General features: G+C 28.5%; 1 protein-coding gene across 3 annotated transcripts in view; it reads right to left on the bottom strand.

The window, feature by feature from the left end:
* Positions 1-20,543, bottom strand: part of nahoda (DOMON-like domain-containing protein nahoda) — a 364,673-nt gene that overhangs the window by 45,150 nt on the left and 298,980 nt on the right. For 2 of the 3 annotated variants that reach the window (XM_075361475.1, XM_075361474.1), the window contains exons 6-9: positions 19,754-19,975; positions 16,056-16,637; positions 12,041-12,079; positions 2,202-2,729 (exon numbers count right to left, since the gene is read on the bottom strand). In XM_075361475.1, coding sequence (XP_075217590.1) covers positions 2,202-2,729; positions 12,041-12,079; positions 16,056-16,637; positions 19,754-19,975 — 1,371 coding nt within the window. The remainder of the gene's footprint in view (positions 1-2,201; positions 2,730-12,040; positions 12,080-16,055; positions 16,638-19,753; positions 19,976-20,543) is intronic. The other variant, XM_075361476.1, reaches the window with a different exon arrangement.

The following is a 20,543-nucleotide window of genomic DNA, read 5'->3' as shown; positions in this document are numbered from 1 at the left end:
CTCAGAATAATTTTTTGAACGAATAATTAATTTTTTAAATGAAGTTGAAATCAAAATTTGTTACATTTTATTGTAAATCCCATGTCTATCATGTTTGTAATATGATAAGTTTTATTAGATAAATATTTAGAGAATTTTTTAATGGTTTTATGTGCTATAGAAATCTTGAAATGTGAAATACATGGAAAAACTTTTCAGTATCCTTGTATTTTAGAATGATAAATTTTTTGTTTAAACTATTATTGTTGATTTTTTTTAAAATTGATATACTTTTTTATTGTATTCCATATTTTTTAATTACTTTAACAAATATTTCTTAATTATATTTGTTACAGCTTGTAATTTAGTTCTATTTCACTTTTTAATTTTACTTATTATGTGTATAATTTTTTATTTTATTATGTGTATATATATGAATTTTATTTTTATTAAGTTGTAGAATGCTTATTTTTGTTGCTATGAATGAAATTTGAGAAACAGTTAATATCAGTCACATTTTTTACTATTGCACTTAATTTGTTACTGTGAACCAAATTTTTAATTTGGGTACTAAAAATTTCAATAACTATATTTAGAAACTTAACTTTCCCATTATTTTCTGATTCATGTCTGAAATTAAAGTTTGTATTTTAATTTTAATAACTTGATAATGTGGAATTTATAAAATAAATGTAATAATTGTGATTTTACTTTTATACTGATAAAAAAAGTACTACGTGCAAAAAGTGATTTTCATAACCTTAAGTTCTTATGAAAAAATTTAAACGTCCTCATGTGGCTTATCAGCTACTAAAAAATAAATTTAACTTCAATAAATATGATAATAATGTGCAAATTTTGATGATCTGCTATAATAATCTAAAATTAGATCACAACTGGAGAAATATCATAACATTAATTTAATCTAATTAATAACCAGATAGTTTTCAAAAATGATCAACTATTTAGACTGGTAATAGATAGGTTGACAGCAATGTATGATTCATAACAAAACATATGCACTGTTATTTGATTAGTTGTCTAATTATAAGTGATTATGACTACACAGCTTTTCAAATTTTAATGTCATCAAGATAATCCTCAGTTATAATTTTATTTATATTATATATGATTTTTGCTTTTATAATATTCTGGAATTTCTTTTAGAAGATTAAGATTTGCAGTATTCATTTATTTATTAGGTAAGTAGGTTATATATATATTATTTATTTATTTTTTTTTTTTAGTTGTTAATTTAATTTATTATTACAAGTTTATAAGCAGAGGATTAAGAATGCTCTATAATATTTAAAATATGTGTAGTTCTGGATATATTTACGATTATAATTTCCAAAAGTTTACTTAAAAAAATAAAAACTTTTTTTTTTATTTTTTGATTACTTATTGATAGAACAATATAGAATAACAATGAATAAATATACAATTAATATAATTATTCTGCAAATGAAAAAATAGACTACTTTGTAAATTTCTTTGATTATAAATTTAAATAAAAAAAAAATTAATCTAATAATTTTCTATTTGTAGATAAAAGATACATGATAGAAGGGGACCAGAATTACTCAGTTGTTTTCGTACTCAAACGTGTGCTGATTTCAATCTCTTGGAGTATTTTAACCTCATATATAATTCTCCAGCCAATCCAGATGTCATCCCTTTCATGACTTTTCCCACCTTCATTGAAAGGGAAAGCTGGGTGTATCATATGTTATATCAACCCTTGAGTATCAGAAGTTTTGGAATGAAGTAGCCTCACCAGTATACCACTTCATGGAGTAAAGCTTTTGATTCAGGGATACGTAATTGACATAATTCTATTGTACAATGAAGTTTGTAATATTTACATTAATTTTTACTTTAATTAAACTGGTATAATTAAATTAAAAAATAAATAATAGCATATTAATTACCTCATAATTTCATTTAACAACATACTATTTTAATGGTAATGTTATAAATCATATTTAGTAATACTAGCCGATAAGATGAAGAGTAAATGCAATGCAGCTTTAATATAAACTACAAAATGCAAATGTGTGCTCTAATAAAGTGTTTAAATAAATCACTGTTCTCCTATGCCACCTCCCATGCTTAAATGAAAGGCATGCTTTTTATCACATCCACCATGACATGAAATTGACATTAATTTTGTTTTTTAAATTTCTTAAAGATAATCCCATACCAAATATAAATTGAATTACCTTTGTTACTTCCTTGTGGTTGATCTCCTTTCTTCTGATCTGAGACTGAATGATCATTAGAATTGGGTTCGGGTTCAGATTTAGGTTCAGGCTCAGATTTGGGTTCGGGCTCAGATTTGGGTTCTGGTTCAGATTTAGGTTCAGGCTCAGATTTAGGTTCTGGTTCAGATTTAGGTTCAGGCTCAGATTTAGGTTCTGGTTCAGATTTAGGTTCAGGCTCAGATTTAGGTTCTGGTTCAGATTTAGGTTCAGGCTCAGATTTAGGTTCAGGCTCAGATTTAGGTTCATGTTCTGATTTAGGTTCTGGTTCAGACTTTGGTTCAGGTTCTGATTTAGGTTCTGGCTCAGATTTTGGTTCGGGTTCAGACTTTGGCTCAGGTTCAGATTTTGGTTCTGGCTCAGATTTTGGTTCAGGTTCTGATTTAGGCTCAGGATCTGATTTTGGTTCAGGTTCAGATTTGGGCTCAGGTTCAGACTTAGGACCTTGTGCTGATTGATGATGATGATGATGATGAGGCTCGTTCTTGCCTATGAAAAACAGAAAATAGTTGCCAAGCCAAAAGAAAACTAACCACCACCTTATTTTCAAGTATCTACTAAAAACTACTACAGAGGTGATATAAAAAAAATGCAATCTTAACTACAATGAGATTTTTAAATTTATTTAATTTTAAAAAAATATCAGATTTAAAAAAAATCATGATACACAATTGTATGAGAAATATGAAAATGCTAATGATCATTCATTCCATAAGTGATTTTGAATCTACAGTGCAAGAAAAACCAAAGATAATAAAAAGTTTGTACTCCTTTTCATATATAATGAATAAAAATTAAATAATGAATTAATAATTAATTTAATTAAAAAGGACGAACCAGAAAAAACAATAAAAACAATTCTTTCCAAAATAAAAATATATGTATGTTTTTGTTTGTTTGTACATTTTTTAGTTTTGTAAATTAATCATATGTCTGGCTACATTACAAAATCATAACGTGAATCTTTGTCTGAGTGACAGAACACCAATAATATCAAAGATAACAGGCTTATTATATCAGAGACTGATGGCAATCTTGTTATACCATAACAGTTTGTTTAAAGTAAAGTAGCTGTTATACAAAATATAGTAAGATAATGAAATAAAGAAGAATAAGGGCCATTAAAGTAGATACAGATCAAAAAATACAATAATTTATAAAGATTCTACCATGTTATACAAGTACTTCTACAATCATACAAGTATAATATATGTTACACATATAATTAACAAGTATATAAAGGTAATAAAAATAAAATAAAACATGAAAATAATTTCCATTATTTCTTGTTATTCACAGCTTTACTATGGGTGCAGTTTTGATAATTACTTACCAAGTCTTAAACAAAATAAAATAAAAATAAAAATTGGAATCATGTTTACATTTCTATTTTTTTTATTCTGAATAATTACAAATAACAATTAATGGCTATAATATTATTAATCTCGCTTATTTGATTTCTAATGATTAATTTATTGATATCATATAATTTTATATTACAAAGCCTATAAAATGCCTAAGTAAAGAGTTGATATAAAAAAATTTAGAAAAATTAGAAATACAAAATTCAAAATATGAACAATTAGAGGAATTTCAATTAGAGCTTGAAATAGTAATAACCCTATGTAAAGAAGTGTTCAAGTAATGCTAAGAAAGTAGAAATTTGCAAAATTACCATTTTTCCCAAACAATGGAAAGCAGTCTTGATTGGATTACTAAATTAACAACATTTTTTACTATCCTTTTACTTGTTCAATGTAGTCCTAAATATTTTTTTATATATCAGTGACAGCAAAAGTAAATGTGAGTTTTATATTTAATATTGATATGTTATGACACTAATAATAGTTTCTCATAAGTGAAAATTAAAAAAAAAAAATTGTTAGTTATTTACTGCAACAGTTGAACAAATTTTTTTGTAAAAAGATGGACATGTGTAACAGTGGGTGTAAACAAGACAATTACAAGATATTTCATGACTATTATTAGAATTATGTTTTTTGTGGATACATCAGGAAATAAGTATAAATAAAAACAATCCATTAAAGAGAATTATGTTTCTTTATTTTCAAATTGAAACTTACTAGTTTTTTTATTGTTAAGGAACACTTTCCCACTTCTTCCATAATAGTGAAAGTTGCTTTATGGTCAATTTTGGATTAAATTATTTTAATATAATTGTAATTAAATTATCATAATCTTGCAATTTATTATGGTATGTTGGATAGTCAGAGATGTTTTAGCACTAACCTTCTCAGATGGAGATCTACCTGAATTGATTATATTATAATACTAATGGATTCTTGACACTGTCTATGGTCACCATTCTTTTGCTGGGTTGTAATTTATAATATATCCTCCTGACCTAGCGATTGATTAGCTACAGGTAACCAAATTACTGGCTTAAAACACAAATAAGAAATATAGCTGCCTACATTCCTTATATCAAGAAAGCTGTGATAGATTTTTGGAATAACATATGAATCAAACTATCAGTTGGGATGTATGCCCTGCAATTAGAGAGTGATTACTTAACACATAAATAGAAGAAGAAAAATTAAAACAAATAACAAGGTAAAAATAGAATGATTAAAAATTGTGAATGACTAGCTCATAAATTATTCTTCCAGAGGCCTTTTAAAGCTAATTATCAAGACTCTTTTAGGAGTTTCTAATAATACTGCTGCTAACAGTGCTCTTCTTAAAAAGGTTATGAAAATTCTTTAAATAATCAAATAATATGCTCAATGTATGTCATGTTTGTTAATTTAGAACTTTTTTGTCAAATTTAGTATTTTTGTAATTTCACATTGTTCATCTATCTTGAGATCTTGATTTTATATTAAGTATAAATTCTTTACACTGTAGAATGTTGTTCAATTACATACTTAAGCAGTTCCTAATGTTTTTATGAAAAGCACCAATAATAAGTCCCACGAAAATCTGATGAGGAAAGTACCTTACAATAATTCACAGTACTTAAAACAAAAAGAGAAAAAAAACCATTTATTGTGACATATAAAAAATAAAATGTGTTGACTACCATTGGATAAAGGATATAAAACTGATAATTAAAAAAAAAAACATATATATATATATATATATATATATATATTCTTTGAGAACTACATTTAATTTAATTTTGTTGTTACAAGCTTAGTCTCAAAGTAGATGTGATAGATGAAATATTACTGAAACAAATCCTTATCAGGAACGGAACCAACACCAGTTGACCTAGAAGCCAGAATGCTAACTACGATACCAATGGTCAAGCAATGTAGCCAAACAATAATTATTGTAACTTGAGCAGAGAAAAAACATGAAAACAAACAGTAATGATAAAAAAATTTAACCTATTTCTTAATCAGAAAAACAAGATAATAAACCATAAATCAATATTCAAAAGATAATCTATGTAGTATTGCAATATGTGTAGAGGGTGTAAACAATACAAAAGAAAAGATCTCATTTGATATTTGGTCTTGGTTGAAGACAGGTTTTAAGCATAAATGTGATAGGTTTTTACTACACATATATATTAAATTCTATTAACACAAACCACCTAGTCAGAATATTGAAATAAGAAATATCGTACCTTGATTTTATCATGAAAGTGCTTTCATGGGATCCTGCATCCTCTGAATGATTGAATCCATTTAGTTAAATTTCATATTAAAAATTAAAATCATTAAAGTAAATCATGCACATAGTGTAATGTTTGTTATATTATAATACTAGGAAGTTTAAGTTAACAGAATTAAAAATATAATTTAACAGTACAAAGGAATAATATGAATCTTAAAAAGATTATTTCTATATATATATATAACAAACTTACAAATTAATTTCACTTAGAATTCTCTAAGCTTCCTCGGGTGACAATACACATTCATACACACATCATACAACATTTTCTTACATACTAAGAAATTAACTATATAAGAGAATTTTGAATGATATATATATATATATATATATATATATATATATATGATATTTTGTATGAATGTGAATTGTCACCTAAGCAAGTTTACAGAATTGTAAGTGAAATATTGTGTATTTAATTTTTAAGTTTGTATAGTTGATTGGTTAACCCAGGATATTAATAAAGGTAATATTTTTAAGTAAAATATATCTTTTTATTATATATATATATACACACACATCAATGACAAAAGTATAAAAAAAAGAATATATATATATATTCTATGATAATAGAATATTATATTCTGTGTATATATATATACACATCAAAGACAAAAGAATAAAAAGTTCAACTCCAAGAGTACGGAATTCAATAATGCCATATGCTTGTTATTATATAAAAGCGTTTTCGAGGGTTTCCCTCATCAGTTAATAAAACATATTCTTTTTTAAAAATCACACATTAAAAATTTAAAACTTAAAATTGCAAACATATAAAAATATGTGGTCATAAAAGTTAGCTGGCTTCCGTGATGCGAGTGGTAGCATCTCGGCCTTTCATCCAGAGGTCCTGGGTTTGAATCCCGGTCAGGCATGGCATTTTCACACGCTATAAATCATTTATCTTATCCTCTTAAGCAATACCTAACAGTGGTCCTGGTCATTAAAGTTATAAAGTTAAAGTCATAAAAGTTAAAAAGATTAAACATATTTTTATATGTGGCTAGCCATACATACAGTACTGTAATAAAATTCTTTGAATTGAATTTTTATTTAAATTATATAAATGTGCTGTTATCAAAGGCGGTTTTGATAAAAAAGTCATTATCAAATTCTGTCTATACATTAATCAAATTAAACTTTTGCCTATACTTGTAATTATAATATTTTTCTAAAATATTTATTTTTTCACATCCTTTTACAATTTCTATTATATTTAAATTTGTGTCTGAATCGGTGATTGAATGTTTATTGATTATTAAATAGTCTGCAAGATTGGAGAAACCTAACTTGTTTTTATAAGATCTAAAATGTTCTGCAAACCAGTTCTGTAATGTGTAAATGTTTTGTGTGTTTGGTTAGCCACATAAAATTCTTTTTAATCTTTTTAACTTACACATTTTTATGTTTACAATTTTAAGTTTTAAATTTTTAATGTGATTTTTAAAAAAGAATATGTTTTATTAACTGATGATGAGGGAAATCCTCGAAAGTGCTTTTATATAACAACAAGCATAAGGTAAGAAGCATTATTGAATTCTGTACTCTTTGTGGTAAACTTTTTGTACTTTTATCTTTGACATATTTAGTACAGAGAGGAATATGGACAAATGAAATAACAAAAAAAAGAATTGATTTTTCTATTTATATATATACACATATATTTATATACGTATATATATTATTTTATTTTACCGTAATTATCTTTTTAAGATTCATGTTTCTTTTGAACATATTTTAAATTCTATTAATACAAACTTAGTATTGAATATTGAGATAAGACATATCTTACTTTAATTTTATATAAAAATACTTTTGCCAATCCCACATTCTCAATCATGATTGAAATACTTAATTAAATTGCATATTAAAAATAAAAATAATGTACATGGTTTATTACTAGGTGGTTTATATTAGTAAAATTATATATATATATATATTTATGGCAATAACTTCAGCTCTTTACTAAATATGTAGTATTAGCTCAGTGGTAGCAAAAATTATATGTAGGTAGTAGTAGATTTAATACATCCAATAATGTTATTCTTCAGAAAATACCTTACTGTTAAAAAGTGATACATCATTAGTGTCTTCTCAAATATAAAATATTTTTTTTATCGGCAGAATTAAAATATACACAACAATAAAAACAATATTAATCTACTGATTAATCAATATTATTTTATATTGATCTACACACTAATAAAAAGATAAACAATAAGAAATGGAGATGAAAGAAATTTTTTTTGTTAAGATTAATAATGAACTTCTGCAAATAGCACAAAATATTCCCAGTCATAAATAAATTTTATAAAGTTGAAAGATAAAGTTTCTCTACACCCTATATCACCATTCTTCATTAAAAAGATCTTAATAGAAAATAATACTATTGATGGTAAATTATGATTATAATGTCGGGTCAAATATATATAAATATATATATATATATATATTTAGATTTCAGAGTACAAACATTTTTATTATCATATTAACTACTCATTACAATAATTTAAAATCAAGATGCAAAATCAGATTATTTTAATTGTAATAACTATTTCTGAATTTAGTTATTAATGAAATTAGTTTTGATCCAAACGCAAACATTTCAATTTTTGATACATTGATCAAGAACATTTCAAAATAGTAAAAAATGGAATTAAATAAAAAGCTTAACTGATTTTAAAAAGCTGAATATTTTAGTTGAATTAACTAAAAATTCTTAGCATAAAAAATTACAAAACAACATTTTAAGAACAACGTTAAAATTAAATTATAGCACTTTTAGAATAATAATTCAATGGAATAAAAAACAAATTTTATATAAATTCATTATTAATTATACTTCTAGGTATTATTTAAAACTCTGGATAGCAACTACATACAGTAGAAATGCTTACCTAAAATATTTTTTGAAAGAATCATAACTTTTAACATTTCAAAACATTTATTTTCTAAAAATCTGTCCCAAATTAAAAATTTACATCACAAACTAAAACATGCTTTTTGTTTATAATTTACTTTCAAAATTAGCAAAAGTTTATCTCAATTGGAATAATAAAAATTTGCAAAATGGTGGAAATAAAAAACATAAAGGTAATTAAAATATTAAAAAAAGAATATTATACATTATTAAGTTAATAATATAATATTAATAGTTTAATAGTGTTTAATGAACTATTTTTAATGGTTAAATTTTTTTTTTTTAATTTTCAAAAAAATTACTTTAAAAAAAAATAACTTTACTTCAAAAAGAAATAGAATATTTATATTAATATAAGTGCAAAAAGTAAAAAGCAGGTGGAATACTTTTACAATAAATATAAGTGGTGAGAATAAAAACAGTATGAAAAGAGGTGCACTCTTTTTATGTAAATTAGAAATCTATAGTCGTAGACCTGAAGAATATATAAACCATTTGTGCTTTCTCACATTTATATGAAATTTCATAATCAGTTTCTTTTTATGTTTGCTTTGCTTGTATTTTAATAATAACAATTGTTAAATAAATACATGCAAGCAGAATCTCTTATCAGTTTAACAAACTTGTGGAATTTATAATTTTGTTTTAGGAAAATTAAAAAAAATATATATATAAATCTTTGCTACATAAAAAATTTACTTTTACTTTTGGACTCTTATTTACACTAGATCAGTGATATTAAATTTAATGAGTTCCTTTCTTTGCTAGCAACATTATCTTTATCTTCATAAAGATATTTCAAATTCATCTACGCACATTTTAATTACAGTAGTTCCTTGATATGTCAGTATTCTTATACGTGGTTTCACTTATATACAGTTTTGTAATTTGGAAAAATTAACCTTATATATATATATATATATATATAATTCATCAAATCTTGGAATTGTTAATAATGTGAATATCTAAAAGATGTATGAAAAGTTTTCCTACAACAGGAATAGATGTCTTATCACTAATGCTATTATAGATATATTACTATATTTATTATAGAGAACCAGATTCTATAAATCACGGGTAAATTAATGAAGACTTACATGGAATCATTCCTTTTGCAATTTTAAATTATTAACAAACTTAAATTACAGCTGTATTTAGAATGTTTATCAAGTCATCTGAAATTTAAATAATACAATTGTAGAATACAATATTCATCATTGTGTTAAAACCAGATAAGTTCTCCATCCTGCTAGAATTGATGCAGCAAGGTCTGTCTCTGTTTTGTTAACACTGCCATGTCAAATGAATATTTCTCTACTAAAGACAAAAGTTGTACAAAAATTTACCCAAGTTAGAGATGGTTTTCATTTTATATTATGTCCAAAGATTTTTGCTGGAGGGTTGAGGATTGTGATGGTATTGGCATTTGGACCAAATTTTGAAAGATCTTTGCTATTTTTGACAGTTTTTAAGAGCGTGTGATTTAAATTGTGTTTGTATATTATACTGTTAAAAATAAACACCAAGTTGAAAGTAAAATTCAGAGGCAAGCTCTTGGAACCATTTGAGATCAAAACAGGACTATGCCAAGGCGATGGGCTCTCACCACTATTATTCAGCTGTGCTCTAGAAACAGTAATGAGAGAATGGCTCAAAAAATGCCTCCAAAAAGTAAAAACAGGATGAAAAACCAAAACAACTGTCTTGGCTTTGCTAGTGACTTGACACTGCTAGCAAGTGACATTGACAAAACTAAATCACAGATATTAAAACTTCAAAACATTGCAAATAAAATTGGCCTCAAAATATCATTTAAAAAGACAAAACTTATGGCCCAAAAACCAACACAATTAAAACAAGTAAACATAATCGGTAATAAAATCAAAATAATAACCCAATTTAAATACCTCGGAGAAATAATAACAAATAACCTAAATGAAAAACCCTTGATCCAAATAAGAAGAAACAAACTAGCTGAAGCTAAAAAATTAACCTGGTGCACTTATAATAAAAAACGCCTATCAATAAATGCAAAAATAGGACGCTGTAACGCAGTTATAAAAACCAGAATCCACTTTTGCAGCAGAAACACTCTTTCACCTGAATGAACAATCAAAGACAGACAGACTCCAGAAAATCAAAAGAAAAATTGGAAGAACCTGCAAAAAAAAGTGGGCAGTGGTGGATTGCACTCAACGAAGTCATGTTCAAAGAGTCAGAACCCATCACTGATACCATTTGTAAGAGGAGACTAGGATTCTTTGGACATATCATGAAGATGCAAGATCGAAGACTTCTGAAGCAGCTAGTGCAGTAAAAAATTGACGAAAACACCAAGACAGAATGCTGATGGGTCAGAGAAATAAGAGAGGATCTAAAGGAAATGAGCCTTTTACCAGGAGAAACTACAGATAAAATAAAATTAAACTAGGAAATCAAGAACAAAAACAGTCGCTTCACACTCACCCGAAAAAACTCACAACATGAACATTTTCAACACAGAAAGGGCACAAAGATCAGAACATATGAAACTGTACTGGGAGGATCACAAGACAAGACTTGGATAATGGACTGACTAAAGTGATCCTTTAAAAATAACAATTGTTCAAATATGTCAAATATCTCAAGTTTTGGCTGTTCGTATATGTGATTTTATGTTCACAAGTTTGTGCAAGTGTGTTAATTTATGCTGTTTTTTTTATTTTTATATAAAATAAAACCACTCATAAGTCAAGGAACTACTACATATGTGCTGATAGATACTATAGTAAGTACTTTTTTAACATGGCCTTTTCCAATAAAAGTGTCAAAAGTAAACTTGAAATAATATGCTTATTTTATAATTTAGTTAATTTAACTCTTATGGAACAATAAAATACAGCCAAATTTTAAATAAAGTGACCTGTAATTAAAATTTTGTTATAGCAAGAGCTTTAATAATAATTTATATCTCTAGAATTGGTAAATTTCATGAAAATATTCAAAATAAAATAAAAAAATGAAATAATATTTTAAAATATGATACTGATAATTTTTGTTAATTAAGCATTACTTTTAAAATCTGCATAACCATATGATTAAAAATCATGAAAAAGTGAAATTATACTGAAAAAAGACATGATATGCTTAAATATTATTTCATGTTTTTGTTTGCTCTAAATTATTAAGTCTGCCAAAAGCAATGAATGAATTTATTTAATATGAAAATCAAATTATTTATTTTTACAAAATATACCTGGAGTAGTAACGTCTCTTCTACTTCTGGCTTTATTTCCTGAAATTAAAAAAAAAAATTATCAATTACCATGTATAGAAAATTTTATTGAATAATAAAAATTTTAATTATTTTGTTCTACAATATTGCCCAAATAAATGCATAACATATGCAGACGGGTTATTTCATCTAAATTGGTATAATGCATAACCAAGTTCTGGCACACTGATTAGATTGTACCTATCACTTTAATCTATTACAATCATGTTATACATGTAAATATGTTGTTTATAACTTAGGTTATAAAGTACAAAAAAAAAGGTAATTTATTAGTAATTATAGCTTCTGTTTATACAAACAGCAGTAAAAACAAATTCTTTCAAAATGAATCACAAGCTAACTTTATTTCATACTAATTTACTGCAAATGTTGAGTGCTGTCCAGAATACCTTTTACAGTACATTATGTTTATTATTATTATTTTGTCAAAATACTTTTTTAAAACAGTTTATACTTACAAAATCAAGGCCATGTTGAAGTGTTCAATGAAAATAATTAACATTACTTCTCTGTACTCTTTATAATTTAACTTAGTATTTTTTTTATGTTAATTTATCAAACTATAATAAGACTGGCGCTAACTGATATTATGGTATGATTATGTTTAATGAGGTAATTTCTGAAGGGGAATGAAATGTTTAGGCATTTGCAGAAAGTATACTTATTTCTTTTGGAAAAAATATTATTTTCTAATAATTAATATCTAATTTTAAATAGACCATTCTTAATAAATTTTAAAAGAATATCTGACTAATTTCTTATAGAACATTTTATTTTAACTTTTCTAAATAAGATTTTACTTTAGTTTTGTTGGCATATATGGCTGAATTATTGACCAACTGAAGTGAAGTCCTGTTTTTAACTGTACTTTCTGGTCACTTGTCTGTTTGTGACATAGTTACAAGCAAATATATCTAGCAATTTTTATGAAATTTTGCACTAAAATTCTTTTCTATTCGGTAAAATTACAATGTGTAAAACATTAAAAAAAAAGTTTCAAAAATAATGGTTAGAACCTTTCTTAGACAGGAATTGAGGAGAAGTGAATCACTAAGCTGCCAAGATATGGTCCCTCCTTCAAACCTGATATGATTTATTGTGACCTGATGCTAAATACCTCTCAGTATTTTCTCTCAGTAGTCTATAACTTTCTTTTTTCTGTTTAGCCTCCAGTAATTACCTTTCAGATAATATTTCAGAGGATGAATGAGGATGATATGTACGATTGTAAATGAAGTGTAGTCTTGTACAGTCTCAGTTCAACCATTCCTGAGATGGGTGGTTAATTGAAACCCACCACCAAAGAACACAAGTATCCACAATCTAGTATTCAAAGACGTGTAAAAATAATTGACTTTACTAGGACTTGAACGCTGGAACTCTTGAGTTCCAAATCAGCTGATTTTGGAAAGATGCGTTCACCATTAGACCAACCCGGTGGGTTAGTAGTTTATAACTTAGATACCTTATTCTTCCACATTTTTATTCTCATTTTTAAAACTAAAATTTGTCTCTGAGAATGTTCTCCTACTATTTACAGCATTGTCATGCTTATTGCACTATAATACCTGATCTTAGTTTGGCTTTCAATAAACTTATTTATTGTATTTTCCTCAAACACCTTAATATAAAAAAAAAATATGAAAAATATAAAAAGAAAATAGTGAAGTATCTCCTCAACACTCATCAGTTTAATTTCCAGTGTACCTAAGAACAGTGCTTAAAATATTGCTTCATAATGACATTATTTTGGGAACAGTTACTATTTTAATTTCCATGCAATTCATTTTGTTATACAGATAAATGATTTTATTCAATATAAAGTGAGCAAGATCTACTGTTCACAGAGCTACTAGTTAGAGTAGGTAGTTGAATAATATGTTGTTCTGTATGTAATAAGATGTATTTGATTTTAGGCCAAAGCAAATTAACCTTATGATATTTGCACATTGTCTACTTCATACTGTAGGCATGTCCATCCATTTTCACACCTCCATCACAGAAAAAAAAAGCAATTGGGTTACTGAAGAATTTTGAACCGAGAAGTTTAGTGAAACATATTTTGGTGACTAATCTAAACACAACTTTACCAAGGAAGACTTGGAGTACTTTCAGTATGTTGTAACAGATATTTTAATTTTTTATTATTTGAGATTCTCTTAATCTCTACCATTAATAACTCTTATCTTAGCACTGACTAATACTGATTGATGAAAATAATACACATGAGCATCGCCTCAAAGGAGAATAACTGCACATTTCTTATCAAGGAAATTGGTGAATTTTCTACCTTCTACCCTGCACTGAGAAGGAATCCACAGCAAAATATTTCCTTAATGAAGAAGGGGGAAAATCTATGTTTGTATTCTTGCATTCTCTTGATGCATATTTACTTTTTTAAGATTAATTATATTGCATCTTTGAGTTACAAAGGACAGCTTTCAATTGCGAATATCCCTTCATAAAAATCTTTTGTATTATTTCTGATGTAACAGCAGAACAAGAAAAGATTGGATTTGCCTGTAGCTCTAGTACATTCCAAAGTTATAAAAGAACAAATATGTGTTACAAGCTGTTTTTATAAAATTATCTGTTAAATGTTTGGTAAGTAAGAGATTTCAGGATTTCTTAACTATAGTTTATTTTCTTGCCTATAACTTGATAAATATCAAGTTATGCTTATAAATATCAGACTTACAAATAATGGAAGATTCAAGAGGATCTGGTTTTATAGTAATTACTTTTTATATGGCAGATCTAAAGGAAGCTGTACTTTTTGATTATGTACTTTTGTTTTCATTATTTTCCTCTTCAGGTGTTTATTTTATGAAATATGCTGTGGACAACTTCTAATAACTAATTCACAATGCCTAACATCTCATATTGTGTAAAGGCCATTCCTTGTATGGCGCAAAGAAGTGGGTTTTTATCAGTGAAAGTACACATAACTGCTACTGGAGTTTTTTTAACCCTATTAGTCTTAATGCTTGCTGTTGGATTTTCTTAATTCATTACTTTTGATAGGTGAGATTCAATATTTATAAAATGTATCTTGCAAAGCATTCTGTTTAACTTTTAGGCCAAATTTGAGTATATGTAGTGCAGCCACATTTAAGATTACTCAGTCTTTAGGTAAAAGTAAAAAGGATCTACTTCTAGATAACATTTATTTGTACAAAAAAAAATAAAATAAAAAAAAAGGTGATTGAAGTACAAAAATACTATTGTAGGTAATTAGATACTGAGAAAAAATGAGGTGTTATAATTTATTTTATCGTAAGTAAAATAAGGGAGTTGTAAAATGATAGCCTTATGCTAAGGTCTCCATGAAAATATGAAATTTAACTTTATGATTTCCAGGAAATTTTATTAAATATACAAAAATAAAGTATTAGACAATGAAACTGAACGCTTATCTCCAACAGTAAATACATCTGTGGTTAATAAAGTGAAAGAGGAATTTTTAATAAAACAAATCTCCCAAAAAGAAGAAAAAAAGACTATCTATTTTATTATGTCTTACATTCATGAATATAATATGAGCTAACTGATAAAAGCTATAAAATTAAAACTCTTTACCGCCTACCAACAACCTATTAACTAATCTGTCACATTTCCCTAACCTGTCTAGATTATTTATCTACTTATATATTAAAAATCAATTATCTGTTACTTATTTATAAGACTATCTCCAGTGCATTTGTAATACAACTAGAATGCATGTATCTAATTACAATATCCACAAATGGTATTGTTTAATCACTTTTGATAGGGAAAGCTAAAAGTATCTGTTAACAGACAATAAAAATTAGGGTTGGACCTATTATTAAAATACTAAATGCCCTAAATACTATGCAATACATACAATATTAAATACTACAGTAAGTAAATAAAACTAATTTCATAGTCGTGAAATCATGATCAATTCATATAAATAAAACATAAGCACACAAAAAATTATACTTTTATTACTAACCCTGTTTGGTGCTGACTCTGTATGAAACACTAGTTTGAACAGCAACTTCAGGATGATCATTACTATTAGGTGCTTCATGAGATTTTGTAGCTCTGGATGCTACAGTCTTGCCTGGCCGTCTGATAAAGTGAGATTGAGTAGTCGAAGGCTCACTTTTAGGTTCTGGCTCTGATTTTGGTTCAGGTTCACTTTTGGGTTCAGGTTCACTTTTAGGTTCTGGCTCACTTTTCGGTTCAGGTTCACTTTTTGGTTCAGGTTCCCCTTTAGGTTCTGGTTCACTGCTTGGTTCAGGTTCACTTTTTGGTTCAGGTTCAGTTTTTGGTTCTGGTTCTGATTTTGGGTGATAGCCAGCAACTGAAGCAGGAGTACCTGGGGGATCTTCTAAGACTGGAAAATTTTTACAAGATGATTTAAGAGACCTCGGTCTCCAACCTAAACCTATATAACTTGTACTATTAGCGATCAACACAACTTCTATTTCTCCTTCTTCTGGCATTACCCTCCAATATAACTGGAACCCAGAACTCAATTCCTTATGGTTATACGCATTTAAATCTATTTCTGTGTTCCTTACAGAAGATCCTACAAAAAAACAATAGCATAAAATAATTAAAAATTAATGTTTAAAATCAATAACACAAAATGTATGATTAAAATGATGAATCATTTAAAAACAATTCATTAACATAAGCATTTGTTACATACTATGTATATTTTATTTATATATACATTAAGTGCATCAGTTTTATTAAGACCATAAGCCGGTTATCACTACACTAATAGAGGAAGAATATAGCAGCAAAGGACCATCTACATTTATGGGTTGCACCATGGACCTCGACCCTGGTGCATTTGCAGCAGAATTGGATTTAAGTGGAGTCTGCAAAGTTATTACTGCAGAGGATACAGAGCACTGCCTGGTGAGTTCTCTTGTGGTGGTGTGTGGAAGTCTCCCTCAGAGATAAACTAGAAAGGGGCAACCTCCCACATATTGGTGGACAACTGGGGTGGCACAAAAGAGAAGAGAATATTATGGAAGGCAGACGGCAGATGATGAGAGCTCACCTCCCTCCCCTGAGAGAGATATGTGTGGCCCAATATAAGGAAGCCAAAAGAAAATCAAATACATTCGAGAGGCAAAGAGAACTGCTTGGAAGAAGCTAATTACATAAGTTGAAATCCATGGAGAAGGCCATGTAGTGTCCTGGTAAGAAGAATACTGAGACCCAGAGCCCCGTTACACAGAACGCCTGGGAAGTCCGGGATATAACAGATGGACTCTTCCCTTGCAGACAAGGTTTAGCCGCAGATGAAAGGGCTGATGATGAGCCTCCGCCCCCTTCACACAAGCTGATTTAATGGATGCAGCAATGCGCATGCCTCCAAAAAGGTGGCAGGCCCAGACCTGTTGCCGAATATGGTGATAAAGATGGCGGTCAAGGCGGAGCCAGAGATCTTTCTTGATGTCAACAATACTTGTCTTATGGAGGGGGTCTTGCCCAAGAGTTGGAGATGCCAGAAGCTGTTACTTGCACTTAAACTGGGGAGAGATCTGACGCTTCTGTCCTCATACTGGCCGCTGGCTATAATAGATGCGCTTACCAAGGTGCTAGAGTATATGCTCCAGCACAGGATAACCAAGGCTGTGTTAGAGGCAGGTGGGCTCTCTCCAAGTCACTATGGCTTCCGAATGGGAGGTCTGCCCTGGACACTGTAGCTGCTGTTTGTGATGCAGCGAGAAGGGTCACAAGGCATAAACGGTGGGGAATGTGTATCCTCGTTACCTAAGACGTGAGGAACGCACTCAATTGTGTTTCTCACGTCACCATAATGAGGTCTCTAGAAGAGCATCAGGTATTTTTGTATCTATGCAAGATGGAACAAATGTATCTAATGAGATGCAGGATGCCAACTGCAAAATGGACAAGTCGAGAAAAGTTAACATAGAGGAGTGCCACAAGGGTCGGTCCTTGGACTGATACTTTGGAATTGGGCGTACAATGAGGTCTTTCGAGGGGGGGGTTACTCTCTTGCCAAATGTTATGTTGATAGACTATGCTGATGATATTGCTTTAGTGATGCAGGTGGTCACTAGATGGGAAGCCATTGAAAAGATATGAGACTCCTACCAAGTGATTAAAGACTGGACAGCTGGAGTGGGCTTACCCTGATCCCAGAGAAGACAGAGGCGGTGGCGATATCCTTTGTGAAAAATACCCCCCTCCGAAGTAATGCCACATCAGCGGTTTCCAGGAGGGGGTGGAGGTTTAATTGGTAGTTTGCAGGCACACATATGCACTTAACACCATCTTGCAGAACCTGTTGGTGAGTCCAACACTGCCTAGGTGCCTGTATATAGGGTTCCCCAACCTCTTAAAAATAAAACGAGCATCCCATACATGGTTTACTAAAGGAAGTGATGAATGATGTTGTTATCTATGTCTTCTTCATTGAGCCAAATATGTTGTTGCATATGAGTATATCAAGCCTACTGAAATGCAGATGATATTCAGCCCTTTAAGTGATACCTTTACTCTGTTTACCATAGGGACTGGCTGTGTAATGAATATCATTACTGTTACAGAAAGCAACAGTGAATGGTGCATTTTATATTTCAGGCTTTATATGGATATCAGACATAATACAGATTGGAACAAATAATATACAACAAAAGATGAATGTACACTTTTCTCTTGTGAAAAAATGCACTATTAAACACATTGAGCGAGTGCCTGCACAAGTATAGTATGCAATAAAATAAATAATTATAATAACAAAAAATATTTGTGAGAATAATTTAATAAGTGTTTATTTTTTGTTTTTGTTTTTTTTTAATAAAAGATCAAGTAAACTTCTCAGAAAAAACAGTAGTTTCTTATAACTATGTAAAAGATTCATATCTTATTATCAAGAATTACTTAAAACTATTAATTTTATGAGAAGAAAATATAAAACCCCTCAGCCCTTGATTAGGCCACCACCATCACTCAATGTAAAAAGATAAAAACTTAGTTAAAAAATTGAGTTTTCAATTACAAATTAAGTATGTTAAACCAATAATGCAGTTAATTTGTATTTTTATGGCAAGAACTAACTTTATCAGTATGAGATTGGAAAATTTTGTTACTGTATTTTGCCTGGAGAACCACGACAGATTTGTGGTTATCATTTTAGATTATAATAACTACTATATCATTGTGAACTTTTAAAAAATAATTGTAAAATACTGAGTTTTTAAGAGTTATAAATTACATAATAAAGAATATTTCAAGAATTCTTATCCAAAAGGGAAAGAAAAAACTGGAGGAGTTTGGTTTGCATTCTTTCTTTCGGAACTCCAGCAATTTTATGGTGGAGTGAAGACCAGATTCCTCTAACCTGCTCCTGTATCTTGCTTGTGAATGTCCTCAATCTGTCCCAGATTTAATTTCACCAAAGATAAATATTTAATGGATATTACTATTCTGGTTAAGAATTAAAATTTAAAGTCTGTCATAAATAGCAGTCAGTTAAATATAAAATTTAGTAAAACTACTTTAGAGAATTAAATGCTGAAGGGTACTACATGTGGAGAAATTATTAAATAAGAAAAGCTAAAACAGATATTAGGTGTTTGCTTGTATTTTTATTTTTTCTTTCTGAAAATGAAATGATTTTTCATTAATGTAGCATTAAAATTATAGTATAATACTACTTACGTTTTGTACATGCTGGTCCAAACCATCCTAATTCACAGTAACATTGTCTTCTTGGAGCAGTAGTAGCTTGTACATCAACACATCGCCCTCTGTCACCACAGTCTGAATTATCAAGACATTCATCACGATATTGACATCGAGGGCCATAATATAACCTATCACAACGACATTTTGATAACAAATACCTTCCATGACCACTGCAATCTTCTCTGTATGATTTTTCTAAAACAATAAAGAGAAAAGAAATTAAATCTTAACAATAAAAAAATATATCCTATATTTTTAAACTTGTGTTTTATAGTTGGATGGAAAAAGAGGAGTGTCTGTTGGATGAGAACAATTGAATATATCCATTTACCGATGATGTGAAATTACTGTCTAGTGTGAAAAGTGAACGGAATGTAAGAGGACTTAGACTAGAGATGCGATTACAATAAAAAGAGTAAATGTAAAAAAAAGTAAAATAATGTTCTTAGGAAATGAAAATACAAAAACACAAATAAGAAGCAAGTGAATTATTTCAATTAGCTATACAGTAAACTGAAGCAAGAAAAACAAATCAAAAATAATAATGTCAAAGCAGGTTTTTAATATGAAAACAAATACTGATGTATGAACATCTTGGTGAAAATATGGAGAAATATGGGAAGGATAAGTGGATAAATGAAGAGAGAAGAATAAAAGGCTGAACAAAATGTGAGAACAGAGAAAAATAATTAAGTAATTATAAATAAAGACATTTAGGGTAAGATTAAGAAAAATATACAAGGTATACCATACCTCATCATCT

This window comes from Lycorma delicatula, chromosome 3 (assembly GCF_047948215.1).
Source record: "Lycorma delicatula isolate Av1 chromosome 3, ASM4794821v1, whole genome shotgun sequence".
In the NCBI taxonomy this organism is placed as follows: domain Eukaryota; kingdom Metazoa; phylum Arthropoda; class Insecta; order Hemiptera; family Fulgoridae; genus Lycorma; species Lycorma delicatula.
Note: the sequence above shows the minus strand (reverse complement) of the source record. Positions and strands in the feature narration are given on the sequence as shown.